At 35.3% G+C, this 20000-nt stretch overlaps 2 protein-coding genes across 2 annotated transcripts in view; one reads left to right on the top strand and one right to left on the bottom strand.

Annotated features, from left to right (window-relative positions):
• The window catches only part of LOC122249562 (putative neural-cadherin 2), a 189430-nt gene extending 186498 nt beyond the window's left edge, over positions 1–2932 (top strand). The window contains 5 exon segments of the mRNA XM_086554383.1: positions 237–432; positions 717–949; positions 1036–1275; positions 1709–1903; positions 2108–2932. Coding sequence (XP_086410509.1) covers positions 237–432; positions 717–949; positions 1036–1275; positions 1709–1903; positions 2108–2424 — 1181 coding nt within the window. The 3' untranslated portion in view covers positions 2425–2932.
• Positions 2933–3120: 188 nt separating this feature from the next.
• Positions 3121–20000, bottom strand: part of LOC122249557 (uncharacterized) — an 18088-nt gene continuing 1208 nt past the window's right edge. The window contains exons 2-18 of the mRNA XM_086553940.1: positions 19853–19979; positions 19569–19724; positions 19188–19358; positions 18803–18904; positions 18496–18632; positions 14562–15030; positions 14221–14421; positions 13922–14075; positions 12718–12903; positions 11658–11828; positions 9599–9750; positions 6476–6674; positions 5811–5967; positions 5387–5552; positions 4505–4648; positions 4249–4379; positions 3121–3424 (exon numbers count right to left, since the gene is read on the bottom strand). Of these exons, the coding sequence (XP_086410066.1) occupies positions 3283–3424; positions 4249–4379; positions 4505–4648; positions 5387–5552; positions 5811–5967; positions 6476–6674; positions 9599–9750; positions 11658–11828; positions 12718–12903; positions 13922–14075; positions 14221–14421; positions 14562–15030; positions 18496–18632; positions 18803–18904; positions 19188–19358; positions 19569–19724; positions 19853–19979 (2965 nt within the window). The 3' untranslated portion in view covers positions 3121–3282. The remainder of the gene's footprint in view (positions 3425–4248; positions 4380–4504; positions 4649–5386; positions 5553–5810; positions 5968–6475; positions 6675–9598; positions 9751–11657; positions 11829–12717; positions 12904–13921; positions 14076–14220; positions 14422–14561; positions 15031–18495; positions 18633–18802; positions 18905–19187; positions 19359–19568; positions 19725–19852; positions 19980–20000) is intronic.

The raw sequence follows: 20000 nt of genomic DNA on the forward strand, positions 1-20000 counted from the left end.
CTCTCTCTCTCTCTCTCTCTCTCTCTCTCTCTCTCTCTCTCTCTCTCTCTCTCTCTCTCTCTCTCTCTCTCTCTATCTATCTATCTATCTGTCTATCTATCTATCTCTATCTATCTATCTATTTATCTCTATCTCTCTTTCATTCCATTATCCCTATCCCTGTCAGTTTTATCCCTCCCTCAGCCGCCTCCTTTTCTCTCTTCCCGATATCTCTGACCCTGCTCGTGTTGTTCCAGGCTGCATTGACGATCTGCGGATATCAGGAAGGCCGCTTCCTCTCCCACCCGCAGTCAACGGCAGCAGATGGGGCCAGGTGACCACGTCTCGCCACTTAACTCTCGGTTGCACTAGCGACTCGAATGGCTGTCTCAACTACACCTGTGATTCCCCGTTGACCTGCACTGTCCCTTGGGGTCGACAGCCTTCCTGTAGGTCAGTCTTAATGGTGACAATAACATCATGTTTATCAGTCTTGATTACTGGACATTTTCACTCTTTATCAGTGCCACAAAAACAGCCTAAATTAATTTCTTTGGGATGTCACTAGCTTATTTCTCAATTCCAAATAACAAACTCACTGCATACCTTAGATAGGAAGTATCGATTTCACATGTTACAATGTTTGCTTGGAAAACGTTACCGAAAACCACCTGAAAGAAATCTTGTTAAAGACTGCGCACTTTCCCTTTGGTCATGTACACGTCTTGTTTCCGAAGCTGTGGTCCAGGTCGGATCCAGGTCGGGCGCGCGTGCGAGGACGTGGACGAATGCATATGGCAACCCTGCCTCCATGGGGGTACCTGTTACAACCTGGGGTCGGGCCACAAATGCGTGTGCGGCCCTAGCCACACGGGGGACCACTGCCAGTGGCCACACGCAATCCCAAACATAGGAACCCTCGGCAGTCCAGGCACCATCACTGCTTTTTCCGTCACTATTTTGCTAATGGGTCAGTCCTCAAGTCTATATGAATGTTTTTTATTTTCCTCGCATTTCCTCGTTGCGCAATTACCATACCTCGCCCTTTTTCCTCAGTGCTGCTGCTGACAGTGCTCTCCCGACACCTGGCGCGGCACTTCTGCAGAGGGGGCCCGAGGGGGGGCAAGGCCGCGGAGGAGCAGGCCATGGAGCAAGAGGTCAAGGGAGGGATCGCGGAGGGCGGGGGAGAGCGCGCCGCAGCGACCCGGACCAAAAAGGATGCGCAAGAAGTATTCTTTCTGCAAGACATCGAGTGTAAGGTCACCGGTGTAGATGGCGCTGTCACGGAGAATAAAGGTGAGGGAGGATTTGGCAAGATTCGTCGACGGAGCATTCGCGCTATATTATACATCAAAGTAGGAACCATTTCGCCTTTCACCTGTTAAATCAACCAAGATTTCAACTAAGTAGTAATGTCTTGAAAAAAAGGTAGTAATAATAATTCCTTTCACCTCTCGAAATAAGAGGAATGGCACCATTCAACTTTTGTGCGATACATACTTGAAGGAACTCAGGTTTCGTTTTGATACATGAAAATACAAACAGTGGCTAAACCCTTTTTTCGTATTTTTTATGAATAAAATTGGTATAATATATTTATGACAATAAACGTGGCATTGAAATACGTACCAGTATTCAGCATAAGCTTTTAACATTATGACCATGTGTGACAATTGTTCACGCGGCAATATAATTTCTATAAATATGCTTAGTTTTCTTAAACTTCCAGACTTTGGAATTGACCCGTCCTTTGAGGCAATGCCTGTCTGTGCCAAACCGTGCGTGAGTCAGGTTGCATGTGGAGGAGGAAGGCAAGCCATCGTCCCCAGCACTCCAGGCTCATTTTCAGCTCCTGATGACCTTCGAGCGTATGCCTACGAGGGCGAGTGCTCACCCTCAGGTTCTCTCTCCTCTACTGTCTCAGGTAAGGATTGAAGTATTGAAGAAAGGTGAAGTCGCTTTGGTAGTCATCATCCGATGATGACTGCCGTCGAAACGTGACAAATACATACAATATATATAGTTAAAATATTCAGTTTCATTCATACCTTCCTTCTACATTTGTCGCAATAAGCTTCTTTCACCTTGATTTTAGTTGCGCGGTTTCTCAAAATAAAACTTTCTTTAGGCCTACAAGAGGAAATGGATAATATCAAACCTCAAATGCCACAGCTCTTAGAGGTCATGGAACTTCTAAAGGATCTCCCAGAAGGGTCAAGATCTTCCTTTACCTTTAGCAGATCTCACACCGTAAAGAAACAAGAAACGTCAACCGAAAATCCCCTCGAATTATGCAAATACGAACTGAACAATCCATCAAAAGTCATCACAAATATTTCGAGGTCTGCACAGGTTCGGTCACGCCCCAGGTTCTTCAGACTTTTGATTCAGTCCTCTACCTTTATTTCACATAAATGGAAGAGTGTAATAGGCAGCAGTTCGTGAGATAAAGACAGGGATCAGTCTGATCTGCGCAGAAATACTCAGCTGAAAACTATTTCATAGAATCCTCTTTTTTTGAGATACCATTCAGACAGCTTATCCTGAGAACGATGGAAATCATCTAAGTAATGGAGATGGGATACAATTTTATAATCTGATATATATACTGAAAACTCACTGAATAAAAGCAGGAATATGAATTCATTTGTAATAAGCGGACTCTTTCTGAGAAGTAAGATGAACATAATTAAATGCATATTTATGTCATTGACTATTGAGTAATTCTCCTCTTGGATATATAGAAAGTACGTCCTTCAGGTCTCCTCAAAATACAGTGAACCATTGCCAAAATCTAAAAATTGCAGAAAACCAATAACTAATCGTATAATGTAGAACAAAGCAGTCTGAGTGGTATTACATTTCAATTGCTATATTTTTCTAGTATTTTTAAGTTAAGTACTTTTGGTAAAAAATGATTATGTTTTATAAACTATAATGCCCTCTCTCTGAATGCGTATTTATTGTATCCTCCAAATCAGCATAAGCATTTTACCCAATGCTTAGCATAGCAATGAAATTTCACTAACAACAAAATGAATGAAAGAAGAAAAATAACTGATGTTTAAAAATATCTGAGAGTTGTTGAACATCAAGAGATAATGTGAACAAGAACTGCTGTAGGTTGAATTAAACAACTTCTGGATCAAAACAACAATTTATTAAAAGCATATGCTTCATTACAATCTGAAGTGTGTAAGAAGTATACACAACAGCCTGGATATCCATTTTTTATCATTTTTTTATTTTTTACACAAAATATCAATAATCATATGAATTAATTCCACTTGTAGCCCCTCGATATCACTTCCTTTTTTTGCCTCCTCTGATACTTTTCTTTTCTCTTTTTAAGCTTCTGTACATGTCTCTCGTGCTCTGATTGCTGGAGTGCTGGCGCTGCTTTTGCTTTCCTGCCACTATTTCATCATACTTCCGTTTCTGGAACCTGGAACAAAAGATACAAGTTGGATGACTTTCTGGGTCTACATGACTCATTCTTTTCTCATATCTTTTAACTGTAATGATGATAATCGCAATTATTATTACTATTATTACTACAATAATTATCATCATTATTGTTCTCATTATCATCATTATCACTAACACGTTTCGGCTGGAAATGACACAAGACATCCTAAACTGAAAATTTCATCTTAATATTCCCAAAAGAAATAAAGTAACTTATAAAAATATTTCATAGTCTATCTTTTTAGATATATCTTTTTATTTATTTATCATATGCAAAACAACATCACAAGCAAAATTAACTGGAATTAGACATCAAGAAACATGCCTTGAGTAATTCTATGCACCAACATTTTCTCTACTGTGAACAAGAACAAAAAAAATACAATCCAAATCCTTCATAACTATCCTTGTTGCATCACAGAATCTGAGTATCCAAAACAAACAGCTATTGGGATATGTGGGCACATATATACTTTCAAGCATATTAGATAATATTTTTGCTTTAAAAAAAAGGGAGAGATGTCAATATCAACTGTCTCTAGAAAAATGCAATATGCTTGAGAAATGTAAAATGAAAGCAGGTTATGTACTAAACATTTTCTAAAAATTAAAATGTAACTCCTTTAAATAATAATATAATAATACATCTGTAGTGTAACTACTACCATCGACTGGTAACTACTCATGTAAAATACTAACCATTCACAGCAACTTCAAACTAAAAGCTCTGTTTTTCCCTTTCTGTTTTGACTTAATTTTTCTTTGCATAGAAAATCAAGGAACACTTATTAAAATGCATACCTTAGACTTTCTTCACTATTCAAGATTTCTTCTGCCAAAGTCCTCTTGCGTTGTTTCTTTGGAATGCGAGAAGCATAGAAATCTACAGGAGAATCCACAATACGACCAAGGTGGAAATGCTTGGGCAAGACCTGTAAAACAAGGAAACATGTAAGTGCCTGGTAAATAACACTCATAAGCTGCAACGTCAAGCATCATTTCACTTCCAACTACCTGATTATGGAAGACATCAAAGAAGATGCAGGAGTAGACTCACCTTCATATCATTGTTCTTATAATGCCTCTTTGGATCCAAGACAGAACGCATCTGTAGGATCTCCAGATCCCGTTTAACTTCTTCTGTCATCTCAGGAGCTTTCATGTTAAACCATCCTGCTCCCTTGGTGCTCTCACGCTCAGCCTGTGAAATCACAAATTAAGTCAAAATTACCGGCCAGTATCCCTCTGAGCAGACTTTTGCCATCTTCTAAATACTTCCAAAATAAAGAAATGATAAACTATTAATATCTAGTCTTCAATCATAATAAAACCTAAGCTAAGACATCAGAGGGAGAGAGAGAGGCAGGCGGTTGAAGGGTCCTTCTCTTCATAGATGAAGAGAAGGAAAGGTAGAGAGGTTTTTTGTATAGCGCATTTTCTGCCATCATATCAAACATGTTATTGTATTTTGTCATTCATCAGATTGATAGAAGGAACGGAAGGAGAGGAGAAAAGAAACGTAAGAGGGAGGAGAGAGATAGTAAAATATAAAAGGAGAGGAGTTGAGAGGAAGAGAGGAAGGTAGATGTACAAGTAAGGAAACTGAGAAAAAGTGGGACTATGAGAAGAAAAATAGAGGATTTCATAAACTGTGTATTAATGATACAAGGGAGAATTATAACAAAAATAATCGGAGACTTGACATTGTTCATAAACTTCATGACTATAATAACAAAGATACTGATTCATCAAAAGATGGTTTTACCCTTTTTCCTTCCTTATCTTCATTTTTTCTCAGTGTTATTACCCTCTTTCTTTTCATATCAACTTCAAAATTAACTTCCTGAAAGAACTGTAGTATCTTACAATTAAAGGGATGATACACCACCTACACTCATCTGCCACATGAACTATTCCAGCAAAACTTAGGGTAACTTACCTTTCTCATCCTCTTCTTTTGGTGCCTGCCAACAAAGTAAGGAGCCACCACTTTCTGCTTCATGAACTCTGGCTGCAGGGTCTGAGAGTTCTCCAGCACCTTTTTCAGATGATCCTCGCTCTTGCCCTCCAAGTCTCCCACCTGCAGCTCATCACTCAGAATGCACCTAAAAAAGATGAAAATGAGGAAGTTCAAAAATAAAGTGAATAATAAAAATGGAAAATATAAGAACCAAATCATTCAAGCTTTTGACTGAAAGGACTTCATCCACTTGCTCTTCACATTACAGAAAAAAAAGTTAGGAATGAGAGAAGGATAAGGAGAGGGAGAGAGGGGGTGGAGAGGGAAGAGGTGAGGGACAGAGAGAGGGAGAGGCAGGAGGGAGGGGCAGGGGGGGAGTAAAAACAAACAATAGCGACAATACTTTTTCTTAAACTTAGAACTCAGTGCAGGACGATCAGTCTTCTTCTTTGTGGTCACAGTCTTCACCTGACGGACTGATAGTATCACCTTGTGGCCAGTCAGTTTCTCCAAAACTTGCTCCCACTCGCTTCCATCCTCCTGTGCTACCTCCTCGCTGCCTGTTTAAAATAATAAACAGAAAACTAAGCAATTTTCATAGCTACATACAAATTCCATAATCATAACTCCTGACTAGAAAATTAGAGGTAGATTAGAAATAGCTATAAAAATTGTAGAAAAAAAGAAAAGATAATCTTCTCAAAAAATGTTTTTCAATGAATTACATAGATATAGAATGGAATATAGAAATCCAGCAGTTCAAGGGTTCAGATAAAAACCCTTTAACAACTGATGACATGATATCACATCATGGCTTTTTGTTTGGCTGGCATGCCAGGTGATCAGGTTAGCCGCTGCCACCTCAGCAGACAAATAGTCTGCTAGGTCAGGCTTGTGCATTTAGAAATATCCCAGTGTTATGTCCAGATGGAACCAAAACCACCTGGTCATTAACAGGTAAAGGGTTAATCTGACTGTAATCTGGTTTCATTGTTTGATCATAACCCTGCACACCAATAAAACTGATGTTTCCCAACATAAATGAAACTATAGTGCATCAAGACATACCTAGCTCAATTTGCCCCCTCATGCTGCACAAGAGGGAGAAGAATGCCTCTTTCTGCTGATTGGTGGTGTAGGTCAACACGAGATCTTCGTCGAAGAGTTTAACCAGAGCCTGTCGTCCTGGCCCTGCTTCCGCGTCCATGGCATGTTCTTTGATTTTACTTTCTTCAATCAGTGTCTTCTTATTATGGCTCTTGCTTTCCTTTAAAAATACAAGTTTTGTTTAGTTTTTTTTTCTAATCTAAAGCGATGAGAATGAATGTATGAAATAGTCTGAAAATTAGCTGGGGGTAACAGTATTCATAAGGTTATGGAATTTTCTTTGATAGATTTAAGGACATCTTATAAACAGGCTCTAACTCTAATATTGTCCAACAATTTGTCCAAGAGTCAAAGACCGAATCAGCCAATCTCATCTATGATAAACAATATGCATTTATCATAATACACCTATCATGACAATTCATGACAATAACCAAATGAATAATACTCATTGTAACATATGATGTGACTATAATACAACACATTTAATATTATGGTGACTCTATGTTTGTAGTCTCTTGTATCAGCTGTGTAGCCAGATGATGCCATATACATTTTTCAAAGAGAATACTGAATCAAATGGAGGAATCTGCTGAGTGAACATATGACAATAAAGCAAAAAGGGTCCCAAAGTTTTCCTTATCATTAAGGAAATATGTCAATTTGGAGAAGAGCAGTATCACTATATTTATCTTAACCATTCAGTTTAAAATTAATAACATGTTTTATTTCTTTTGAATATATTTTTTCCTTATATTTTGTTACATAATGCACTAAAAATTTTCATCTGCATAGATAAGTTAGGTAAGGTCTTACTGGTGACAACACGGATATTCACCTTATTCTTTCTCTACCCTCCAGGCAATGCAGGCTTGCCTAACAAATATTTTCCCTTAAATCCATTACAAACCAAGGGATTAGGCTGATTTTGGAAAGCTGTAGGTCTGAAACTAAAGCCATTCCAGTCATAATACTTCATGATTGTGATTGCATTTCAACTGTGAGCAGTTTCTGTCTTTTAGGTCTAATCAGAGCCATCTTGTATATCATGACACCCATCTGGTATAGGTTAATTAAGTCAAGAAAAATGTATACATACAAATGCAACTACATACAATATGTATATAAGGGCAAAACTTCATGATGCAATAGGATCTCATCCATCATGTGGGAAATATTCTGATGGCATGATATGACGTCATCCATAAGGAAAGGGATGAAGACAGTCCTTCTGTGTATGACACCTCCTGACCTGTCTTACACATCAGGTGAGTCATAGACAAAAATTGGGTGTCGAAGATATTTTCATGAGAAATCAGTGACAACAAAATTACATGACCAAAGACTTTATGGACATTAACATATCTCTGAGTCTTTAATCTTTTGTGAACACCATCCCAGGGATAAAACCCTGGTAGGGGCTTGAGGGTTAAGCCTCTTGGAGTTAATCAAGGCAATTTAAATATCTAGAAATCATTAATTCTGACTATGAATTTCAATCCACTGACAGCAGGAAAACATACTTATGTACTATAACTTCTTTTGGGCAAAAAGTTGGATCCAAAATAGCTTCACTACCAAAGCTTACTGAAAATATTTGTTTTCCCCATTCCTTAAATTTTCACAAAAAAAAATATTTCTATTATTATAATCATCATTAATATTATAACTATAACAATAATAATTGCATCAGAAAGAATATAAATTTAAGGTGAGGAGACTTCCTTTCTGACTTAGTGTTTGTGGAACCATCAATGTGGTAAAAATAATATTTATAAAAACAAAACCATACTGTACAGTGCATGTCTCCAGCAACAATGAGTCCAGTTACTTTGTGGAAATAAATACTCTAATGTGGATTCCAGGGGCCCACAACCAAAAACCTTGGAAATCTGCACATCTATGAAAAAATCTCATCCCTGCATCTACCCTCTTTATATTTCCATAGAAGGGGTAGATGGCTATGAATCTAACCCATTGACAGCGGATGGCATGATTTGCTGCCAAAGCAGAGTTGGTCGTAGACGTGGATGGCACCATGCCAAACAACATAAACCCGCAACACGACTGTATAAATATTTTATTAAAACCGCGACTAGTAAGTTCTGCATAATTTCTTAATGAAAAAAAAAAGAAGAAAAAAATAAACATATTATATTTTATTATTATATATTAATATATATATATATATATATATATATATATATATATATATATATATATATATATATATATATATATATATGTATGTATGTATTATTATATATATATGTATGTATATATATATATATATATATATATATATATATATATATATATATAATATATATATATGTATGTATATATGTATATATATATATATATATATATATATATATATATATATATATATATATATTATATATATATATATATATATATATTATAATATATATATATATAATATATATATATATAAATATTATATAATATATATATATATATGTATATATATATATATGTATATATATATGTAGATATATGTATATATGTATATATATATTATATATAGCATATATATATTATATATAGTATATATATACATATATGAATATATATATAAACATATACATTTATATATGTATATATATTATATAGATATATATATATACTTATATATATATATAATATATTATATATATATATATATATATATATATATACATATATATATTATACATATATAATATATATATATATATATATATATATTATATATATATATATATATATATATAATATATATATATATATATATATATATATATATATATATATATATATATATATATATATATATATATATATATATATATATATTATATATATATATATATATGCATATATATATATATAATATATAATATTTATATATATATATATTATATATATATATATATATATATATTATATATATATATATATTATATGCATATATATATATATATTGCTTTGCCATTTGCTGCTTCACCTGAGGCCAGTCCATAAATAATAATATATTTTTAATTGACAGATAACCATTAACTCAGAGACAATTATAATCACCTCTCCCTGAAGCTCTCGTATAACCATAAGTAGCTCCCTGAAAATCTGAGCTTCGTTAGCTTCCAACTCATCTTCTGCCTTGGTGACCAGACCTCCAACTAGCACACGATCTCCAAGATGCTTCTCGAACTGGATGTAGGCCAGCCATAATCCTGATGGTAGTCAAAAGAGTGAGTTCAATTTCAGTGAGTGTGAAATATAACTTTAAAAAACACAAATATACATATACATACATACATATATGTGGGCCCCCTTACCCATGCACTCACAGACACAAAATAAAGAATCTGGGCTGGGTCAGCCGACAGGGACAAGATATTTCATTGTGGCTATCCTCCTGGCCAGCACGCCGGGTGATCAGGCGTACAATGCTCGGCCGCAGCCAGTGCGGGCGAGAATCCCGAGGCATTAGGCTTATGCATTTGAAATATACCAGCGTTTCGACCATTTAGAGCCAAAATAGCCCCATTATTAATGGTTTTAGCCCATTATTAATGGGTTAATAAAGATTCTAAAGTCATTAGGACCTCCTAACTCCTTAGGGCATTCTAATTTTACTCCCAACTTACATGAATTCTCTTGAGAATTCTGTTTTTCTTAACCCATTCACGACGGGGCCGTTCCGGCTTTGCACAGTCACAATACCGGGGTTCTTGAACGCACAAGCCCTGAGCCTGAGCTGCCCGCTTGCTCAGACCGAGCGCACAGCTTGCCCTCATAGCTCATCCCGGGCGTCTGACGCAAAAAACACAATACGTGTCATCACATCAACCGGCTCCAATGGGTTAAATTATTCTTAGCAGACAAAAGAGTTAGAAAAGCTGGGAAAATGTCCTATGGGCAGTTTGGAATTCCTAAATAACCAAAAGAGCTGCCAAAACGCATTCACGACCGCCATTCTGAACGTTTTCATGCTTGAAATAACCACATGAGGAATATGAAAATGCTGAACTCATAAAGTTATACAGTTGTAAAGGAATACATTTTGTGATGAATAGTCTGAAAACAACAAGATATCACACTAACAAAACATAATGTTAATTAATCACAATTCTTTAAATACGTTAATAATGACATAGCATTCCTTGTGGTAAGGTATCAGCACAAAAAGAGAATTACTTATGAATTTACATATTCAACACATTACCTCCATGATATTGCGTTCCCCTTTAGTGTATGTTTGGTTCTGCCACTTTTAAAAATTTGCATAATATTTATTTAGATTTATAGGCCTATACAAAATTATCTGAACAAAATTTAGACTAATCTAGAGGTTAACTGATTAATTCATTACAGAGCATCCACCTAATGGCCTTTTCCTTATTCATTTAGTGATAAGAGAAGAGGATCTAGTCATAATCATTTAAAAATCTTGCAACATCAGGCAGCTGTAAATCATAACATATGTCAAATATGGTCAGATATGTAACTTCATGAATTATTTCTACTCTACTTCATTTTATTACCATTAAATTCTCTTTACTCATTATATATCATGAGTTCAGTGATGTGAAGGAAGATGATGATGGAATAAGGAAAGTAAAAATCATATACTTGAAACCCAGTCATTTACTAAGCTATTGTTTAGACATTTGCTTCCATTAGTTGTGAGAATTTCTGGGGCTTAGGATAATTCCTATGAATTTTCTTTCACCAACGACAAGTTCTAGAATTTCTTTATTTCACACTTGAGAGAGAAGTTAGGAAATATACTAAGAATCTTTATAAACAATGAACCTAATCTTAGCAAAAGAGTTTAATTAGACACCAAGACCAAACCTCATACATTCTCTCCTTTACAGCTAGTTCACTTTCCATGGCTTGGCAAATGAAGTTGTTTTCGTTATTTTGGCAGCCAATTTAGAATCAATAAAATAAAAAACAAATCAATTTGAATTTTTTAAAGAAGCTTTCTCTAGGATCCTTCCTGAAAAGTAAGATTAAGTAGAGGAAACACATCAATAATAACACTATGGATCAAGCATGTTCATCCACTTCAGGATTTGTATTCTGTTACATGCAAACACATGATTAATCTTAAAAATCACTCCTATCTCACCTGGATGTTCCTTCCCAAACTGTTGCACAGCTGTGGTGAAATTCTGCCTAACAACCTTGACATCCACTGTCTCCTGTGATAATTCCAACTCTATCATACTTGCATGAAGCTTGTTGCAGAATGGAGGAGCCCAATTCAATTTTTGGTACAGTTTTCTGGCCTCTATCAATCCTGCAATAAAAACATTAACTATTAATTACGTAAACTCTTTTGAGCTTCTTTGAATTAGAGGTATTAGACCTTTATTATGGGCTGTAAGTCTTTAACTTCAACCGAACTTACGTTTATCAACTGCAAGATTCTACCGAACATCTGAACTATTGATAATAAGAGTAATAGAAATAAAACTCTTTTTACCCCTAAATTCAAGAAACAGGGTAGACCCAGTTATTGAATTCTTGATGAGGCACAAGCCCTTGTAAAGTCATCTATGTGTCATGTACCCAGTGTCAATGGATTAAGAGCTGGAAGGGATAGGTGGTTCCTGAGCAACATGGAAAACAGATCGAAAACAGAGTCGGTCGTAGATGCGGATGGTACTGTGCCATACAACATAAACCCGCCACACGAATGTATACATATTAAAACCATGACCAATGGGTTAATGTTAGAATAAAGAGGTACGGATTATCCCAGACAATTTATGTGTATGTGTTTCAACATGACATTGCTTGAACAGAGTTCATTATGACAAATGTATAAAAGAGTATAAATGAGACTGAATAATTTCCACAATGCAAGAGATGTAATTACATGTACGCATAAATTACATCTCTTGCACTGTAGAAACTATTCAGTCTCATTTATACCCTTTTATACAAAATATAGATTTTCAACATAGACACATAATGAAACTAACTCAACCTTACACTGTTCCAGAGGATAGTAATTTACAAATAATGATACCTTATTCAAAAGATTAGAATTAACAGTTCTGTACTTAGCTTAAGAATAAGTTGACAAAAATACAGCACTTATGCTAAGCCAAGGCATTTGCTGTATTTGATTTCACTTTATAAACTATCATAGTTTCCTCTCCTCAGAGTATTGTCTCACTTACCTTTTTCTGATGCAACTTGCTGCAGATGCCTGATTCTCATGCCTTGTGCTATAGTTGTACTGCTATGGTTTGAAGCCCGGCCAAATATGCTGGATCTTATTTCTTTATCTTTGACATATTTGGCAATTTCCTCCCACAGTTCAAGACCACACTTTCCTTTCACATCACCTGCAATTTTATCGAACTCTGGAGGAAAGAAAAAAGACACAAAAAACATTAATGTCACAAAATAATGACAGCAGTTCCAACTTGCTGTTTGTACACTATATAAAGAGAAGTATTCTTATAAATTGTCTTTCAGTTCCTTATATTAATGTATTTATATATACTTATATAAGTGTATTTAAATTAACCCAAATATAAATATCTATGCACAATATTTCTTTTCTTATCAGTAAATTTGGGTTTAGGAACACTTGTCCAAAAGTAGCTAAACCACTTAAAAACTTGAAGGATTGTAAAATACAAAATTCTGTAAAATCTACCTTTTCTTCTCATTTCACACTCACTAACACAACACACATCAAAATGATGAGGATGCTAATGCTCACTGGTTATGCAACTTGTATTAATAAACTTATAAATATTCTTCAGAAATGAAGATTCTATCAGCAATCCATCAATCATGGATGCATCATATTGGGGGATAATCAGTATCATGTATATGAACTTAAACTAATTTAGAAGCTGCTTAGTGGTAATGTTACTATTGGCTCAGTAGGCTGTATTGTTTTCCTATTAGAAAAAAAAAATGAAGTAAAGTGAAATAAAATGAAAAGAAAAGATATATCACAAATCAGAAAATGCCGGGAAGCTCATAAAATTTCAGTTCTAGCAACATTCATGTTTTTTTCATTTTTCTTTGCTGTTCCTCATATTGCAGAACAGTTAAATTGATGACAGCATTACATTGTCTTGGGGGTGACATTAAAAAAAAATAAAAATAAAAAAAAATATAAAAATTACTGGGCACTGCCAGGCCTGACCTGGAATTCAGGTGATAACCAAGATATTAACCCAATCCCAACGGGCCCGTCGAGAAGTGAAAACCCCCTACGCCGGGCCTATGTAATATTGCATCGGGAACGTAACACTGGTGTGTCGCCCCGTCAACGGGCACTTTTCCGTGTCACTCGGGTGTGACACACCATCATCATTGGGTTAAATGAAAGAACAATGTTCAATCTAAAACAGAACAACCTACCTTCTATCACTTCCTCCTCATCATCAGATCCTTGCATTATAAGCTTCATAAGTTCCAGGTGGAGATGTGCTGTTTTTGGATGCTGCTTTAAGCCATTTCTCAGAATGTCACATTGCTCTGTTAGAGGACAGGACTGTTCCCTTGCAACTAGATACTGAAAATAGAAGGGATATTGTCCAAAATATGATATCAATTACAATAATAATAATTAAAAAATCAACAATAATAATGGCAAAATATTATTAGCAAAAATAAAGTCACACAAACAAATAATAGCTGCAATAACAACAGCTACTCACCCATAGATAAAAGTGGAAAGGAGACAAGCTTTTCTTCTGTGATGAGCAAATATCCATAATCTTCTTGTATATCAAGTCAGTCATGTCATCGAGGCCCCAACACTGATGCAACAATGGCAACAGCTCTTCTAGGTAGCTGTTTACAAATTTTCCTCCAATTTTTTTAAGGGCCACATCAAAAATTGACATGATAGTCTCCAACTGCCAATATATTGAAAAGTAGTTAGTTAATGGATAACAACAATCAAAACTTATACTGTACAAATAATTCTAATACAATTAGCATCATGGAAATCTGAATGTTCTAAATACCTATGCATAAAATACTGCACAGTACTAACCTTATTCATTGGTTTCATTTGCTGACAGGAAACAGGGGCTGGCTCTTCTTTCTCAAGCTTTAGAGAATTTCCACTTTCAACATCTAATCTCATGACGTCTGGTTCAGTCTTTACATCATCCACTCCTTCCTCCTGAGCTTCTTCTCCGTCAGATTCAACACCGGATTCTTCACTGTCACCTTTCTTGTTCATCTCTGCTTTTCCACTTTCATTAGCTCCCTCCTCTTCTTCTGAATCACTCTCTTCCTCCTCTGAACTCTCTTCTTCCTCAGCTTCTCCATCTTCTTCCTCTGAACTGTCTTCTCCCTCAGCTTCTCCATCTTCCTCCTCTGAACTGGCTTCTTCCCCATCTGTCATTTTCTCTTCCTCTTTTTCGTTCCTAAGTGGCATGTCTGGAAGGCCTGATGCAGCTCGTACAGCTCTTATCTTGTACAGACATTCAGCATGAGGGAACGTGGCACACAGGTCACTGTACAAGGTAAGAAAGAAAATATCCACTGTTATTCATTAACCCTCAGAATGCAAAAAGTAGGTATGTCTGCTGAAATCAAGTTACAATCAAAAGCAGAGTGAATTTATCACACAGCCTCAGAAAAATAGTCCCTTTAGTATGTTTTCTACTGAAGACAAGAAGCATAGTTGTTCCCCCCATTCATCTTTTGTGAAGTAGACAGATAACCAACCTTATACCTTGGACATCAAAAACATGGATAACAGGTTCACAATCTTCATTTTCACCAAACAGGAACCTCAATTTTACTTAAACAGTTAAAGATGAGTTTATGGGTAAAATTTTCAGCAAACTGCCATTCTATGGTGAAGCAAGGATCTTCCCTCTCAGAATGATTAAGAACTCCTTTGCTATTTTTTGTTATGTTTTTCATATGCAAAAATAGCCACTATTCAATTTGTTTAGATACAGAATATGAGGAATAGAAAACTTTACCTTATGAAAGAAAGAAAGCCTTTGACATATTTTAACCCAAATATGTTATAATTCATCACTTGTCAGACTTATTTCCTTTGAGATATACAAAAAACAACTACAAAATGATGGGCTGCCTAATACTCAAAAGTGTAAATATATTGTCATGAAGTGTATGAACTACAAAGACCTATGTTTCATGTGATAAGCCTCAGAAATCAAAAGTTCAATAGTTAAAGCATAAGTAGAAAAATGGGAAAATAAGTAAAAAGAATATCAATACACAGAAAAATATACAGTTTGAATGCAATGATTTTTTTGTTTGCATTATTCCCAATAAAACCCCAACAGAAAATATTAGTACTTTTGTCCCTTTTCAGAGTATTAAATAAACAAGCAAGCTACAAACTAGAGAAAAACCTCTGTTTACAACCACCCTCACCCCAAATCCTACAAAAAATTGATGTAATGCTTTGCTATGACTGCTATAGGCCTTCCCTGGCAGCCCCACCAACCCCCTCCCTCCACAAACATTACCACTACATGACCATGTTGCCTGAATCTGCCAAGTGTCCCGTGTTCACTCTATGTATGAGAAACTGCAGCATCCTGGCACAACAGGCACACCTTACACATGCATTCCAGAACAACAGCAAAACTTATGTGCATATATCTATATGAAATCACATTTGTTGTAGATTGTCTTGTGCTTCCATTTATCCCTATCTCCAGAGTGGAAAATCAGTGATAGTGACAGATTATTTAAACTAGGATTATTGTAACAATTGGTGGGAATGGTTTTAATGAGGAGTAGAAATAATTTAATTGTTTTTTGTTTTTTGTACATAAATTCTAACCAAGGCTATTTCATATTAACAACCAAGTCTTCTTTCATCTTTCATGTCATTATATCTCATTTCATACTTTCTATATTCAATCAAATGTGATTTGTATGTAGTTGGCAGCAGGATGAATATTTTTAGACAAATTGAATATGCAACAAAATGGAATGAGGTGCATGCCACTATGCTTATTTTGAAGTCTCAGTACTCACAACAAAGGAGTGATCAGACAAAGGTACTTGTCTCTGAGAGTATAAGGAAGAATTACCAATCTCCTCCGTAAAGAAAAATGAATATCCCACACATATATCTAAAACTCATGAGGCATTTTACTTCTTAGTGAATATTCTCTCTGATTTGATCCTACTTGCAATATAGCAGCTTCTTGCTAGGCCATTCCCTGAGGCGCAAGGGCACTCTGAATGTAATAGGACATCATCCATCATGTGGAAAATATTTTGGTGACATGATTTGACTTCATTCATTGTGAATGAGTTAAACACATGCTGTCAAAGCAAGATAATGTCTGTTACTGGTTACTATTGTCCACTTTTCAAAGCCAATACTTTTAAAATACAATCTATTCCCATTACTGATATAAGAGCCCAGGTATGGAGCGAGAGAGAGAGAGAGAGAGAGAGAGAGAGAGAGAGAGAGAGAGAGAGAGAGAGAGAGAGAGAGAGAGAGAGAGAGAGAGAGAGAGAGAGAGAGAGAGAGAGAGAGAGAGAGAGAGAGAGAGAGAGAGAAAAAATGCAAGGGTGAAGATGAACTGAGAGGAGGTAGAGAAGAAATATAAGAGCAGGAAAAATATAAGTATAAGTATAAGTATAAGTATAAGTATAAGTATAAGTATAAGTAAGTATAAGTATAAGTATAAGAATAAGAATAAGAATAAGTATAAGTATATATATACGTATATATATGTATACATATATATGTGTATGTATATATACATGCGTATATATGCATACGTATATATGCATACATATATATGTATAAGTATATATGTATATGTATATGTATATATATATATGTAAATGTATATGAGAAAGATGGTAGAATGCAGAAATGGATTTTAATATAGAAATACAAATTTTACCTCCCTGACTCAAACTCGGGTTCTCGTGAGAATCCTGACTTGAATTTCTAATTCTTTCCTGCCGAGTGCCCATAGGGATTGTCTGTAAAACCTTACTATCACTGCTCTGCTAAGAATATATAGGTAACTTCCATGGTGGTTTAAGGCACCTGGTTAGATACTCCTTCTGTTGGGTCGTGTAGTGCAATGGTAAGGAGCCGGGATTCTCATGATGAGAACCCAAGTTCGAGTCCAGGTCATGGAGGTAAAATTTGTATTTGTATTTCTATATCAACCCATTGGTCACGGTATTAAAAAAAGGTCTGTGCAGCAGGATGGTTGTTTTACATGTCTGGCATGGTGCCATCCGCGTCTATGACCGACTCTGCCTTTGCAGCAAATCATGCCATCTGCTGCTAATGGGTTAAAAAAAGGTTTGTGCAGTAGGATGGCTGTTTTACATGTCTGGCATGGTGCCATCCGCGTTTATGACCTACTCTGCCTTTGCAGCAAATCATGCCATCCACTGCTAATGAGTTAAACTGCATTACTGCATTCTACCATATATATATATATATATATATATATATATATATATATATATATATATATAGATAGATAGATAGATAGATAGATAGATAGATAGATAGATAGATAGATAGATAGATAGATAGATATAGATATAGATATAGATATAGATATAGATATATAGATATATAGATATATAGATATACAGATATATAGATATATAGATATATAGATAGACAGATAGATAGACAGACAGACAGACAGACAGACAGACAGACAGACAGACAGACAGACAGACAGACAGACAGACAGACAGACAGACAGACAGACAGACAGACAGACAGACAGACAGACAGACAGACAGACAGACAGACAGACAGACAGACAGACAGACAGACAGACAGACAGACAGACAGACAGACAGACAGACAGACAGACAGACAGACAGACAGATAGATATAGATATATACATATACATATAAAAAGAACAGCAAAAAGAGACAAGGTAGGGAGAGGAAGATAAGATTAAAAGGAGGAAGAGGAGGAGGCACTGCACCTTACCTGAATATCTTCTCTCTCAGGTCCAGAGCAAATTCAAATTTACTGGCCACTTGATAGAGCTGCATGAACAGTTCTGGTTCTGGTATATTCTTTACAGCATTTCTGTAAATTACTTCAGCAACAGCACAGTCCATAACCTGCCAAAAAGTTAACCAATATTAAAATAAAGTACACTTACAGATATAGTTCAGTAAGACAATGGTTGTTAAAATAAAAAGAAAAATCCAGATCTAAATTTTCCATGCTTTATTTACCCTTTTCCCAAATATTAGTAAAATATTTGCAACCCCTCAAAATGCTATCTTACCTTCTGACGGTTCTCAGGAATGATTTCCTCTAAACCAGCTATGTTGTCCTCCCTTCGTTTCTTGAGCAAAGCCTCCACAAAGAGAAGTTCCAGTCGAAAAAGCTGAAAAAATCCTTATAATCAAACGACCACATACCATCAAATTCTGCATAAAAAAAAAAAAAAATTATATATATATATATATATATATATATATATATATATATATATATATATATATATATATATATATATATATAAGATGAGCACACCAAACATAATTAAAATAAAAGCATTATCACAAGGGTTCTTTTTCAGTAGGGACCCCATATTTTTTATAATCTCCAAATATTTCCCAGCATTTCCCAGAGACATTGCCAACTGTGTCTATAAACCTCAAACGTACCTCTCTCTTAAGTTGGATTGATTTTGGATGATGACGGGAAGCGCTGGAAACAAGAATATTCCTTGCACCATCAAAATTGCTCTTCCATTCCAATTCATATTTTGCCCAGGCAATCCATACATTAACATTTTCTGCATGAAACTTTGTCTGTGCTCTATATGTTCTAGACACCTGAAATAATGAAAAGATACAGAATGACAATAATGCAATGCAGTAATAAACCATTCCTATACCATTATCTTAATTGTTAATATTACATAGATTTGTTTTTATAAAGCTGTGCCACTTCCACCTAATATCTGTTGCATATAACTACTAATTCAGTTAAATGATGCTTATATTACTAATAATAAAAAAATACAAATTATCCAAATAACAAACCTCTTCTTTCCAACCAAGAAACTCTGTGAATTTTATCCTTAGTGCCCAAGTGTCGAGATGCCGAGGCCACATCCTGGTGAGGACTACCAGTTTTTCTATGCAGCGTTTTGCAATGGCACCGTCAATTGACCCTCTCTTCTCATTCAAATTCAATTGCTGCAAAGGAAAATGTTTTGCTAATATAATTTCTATTTTCATATAAATTCAAAATTTGTACAGGCATATTTACAAACGTATTAGCAACCTGGAATTCTTCTCCTTTCACTATCATCTAAAGTACTAACCTTTCTCCTTATTCTCAACAATTCAAGTAGTTTCTTTTCATAATTAACATAATTGATGAGTTCTAATTTGCTTCTGGTTCGCCGTGCCAGTCGGTACTCAAAGTTCTTCCTTTTCTGAATTAGTTTTCTGCAAATAAACATGAATTAC

Source organism: Penaeus japonicus, unplaced genomic scaffold (assembly GCF_977035675.1).
Source record: "Penaeus japonicus unplaced genomic scaffold, GWHDUDI00000001_assembly GWHDUDI00000029, whole genome shotgun sequence".
Classification (NCBI taxonomy): domain Eukaryota; kingdom Metazoa; phylum Arthropoda; class Malacostraca; order Decapoda; family Penaeidae; genus Penaeus; species Penaeus japonicus.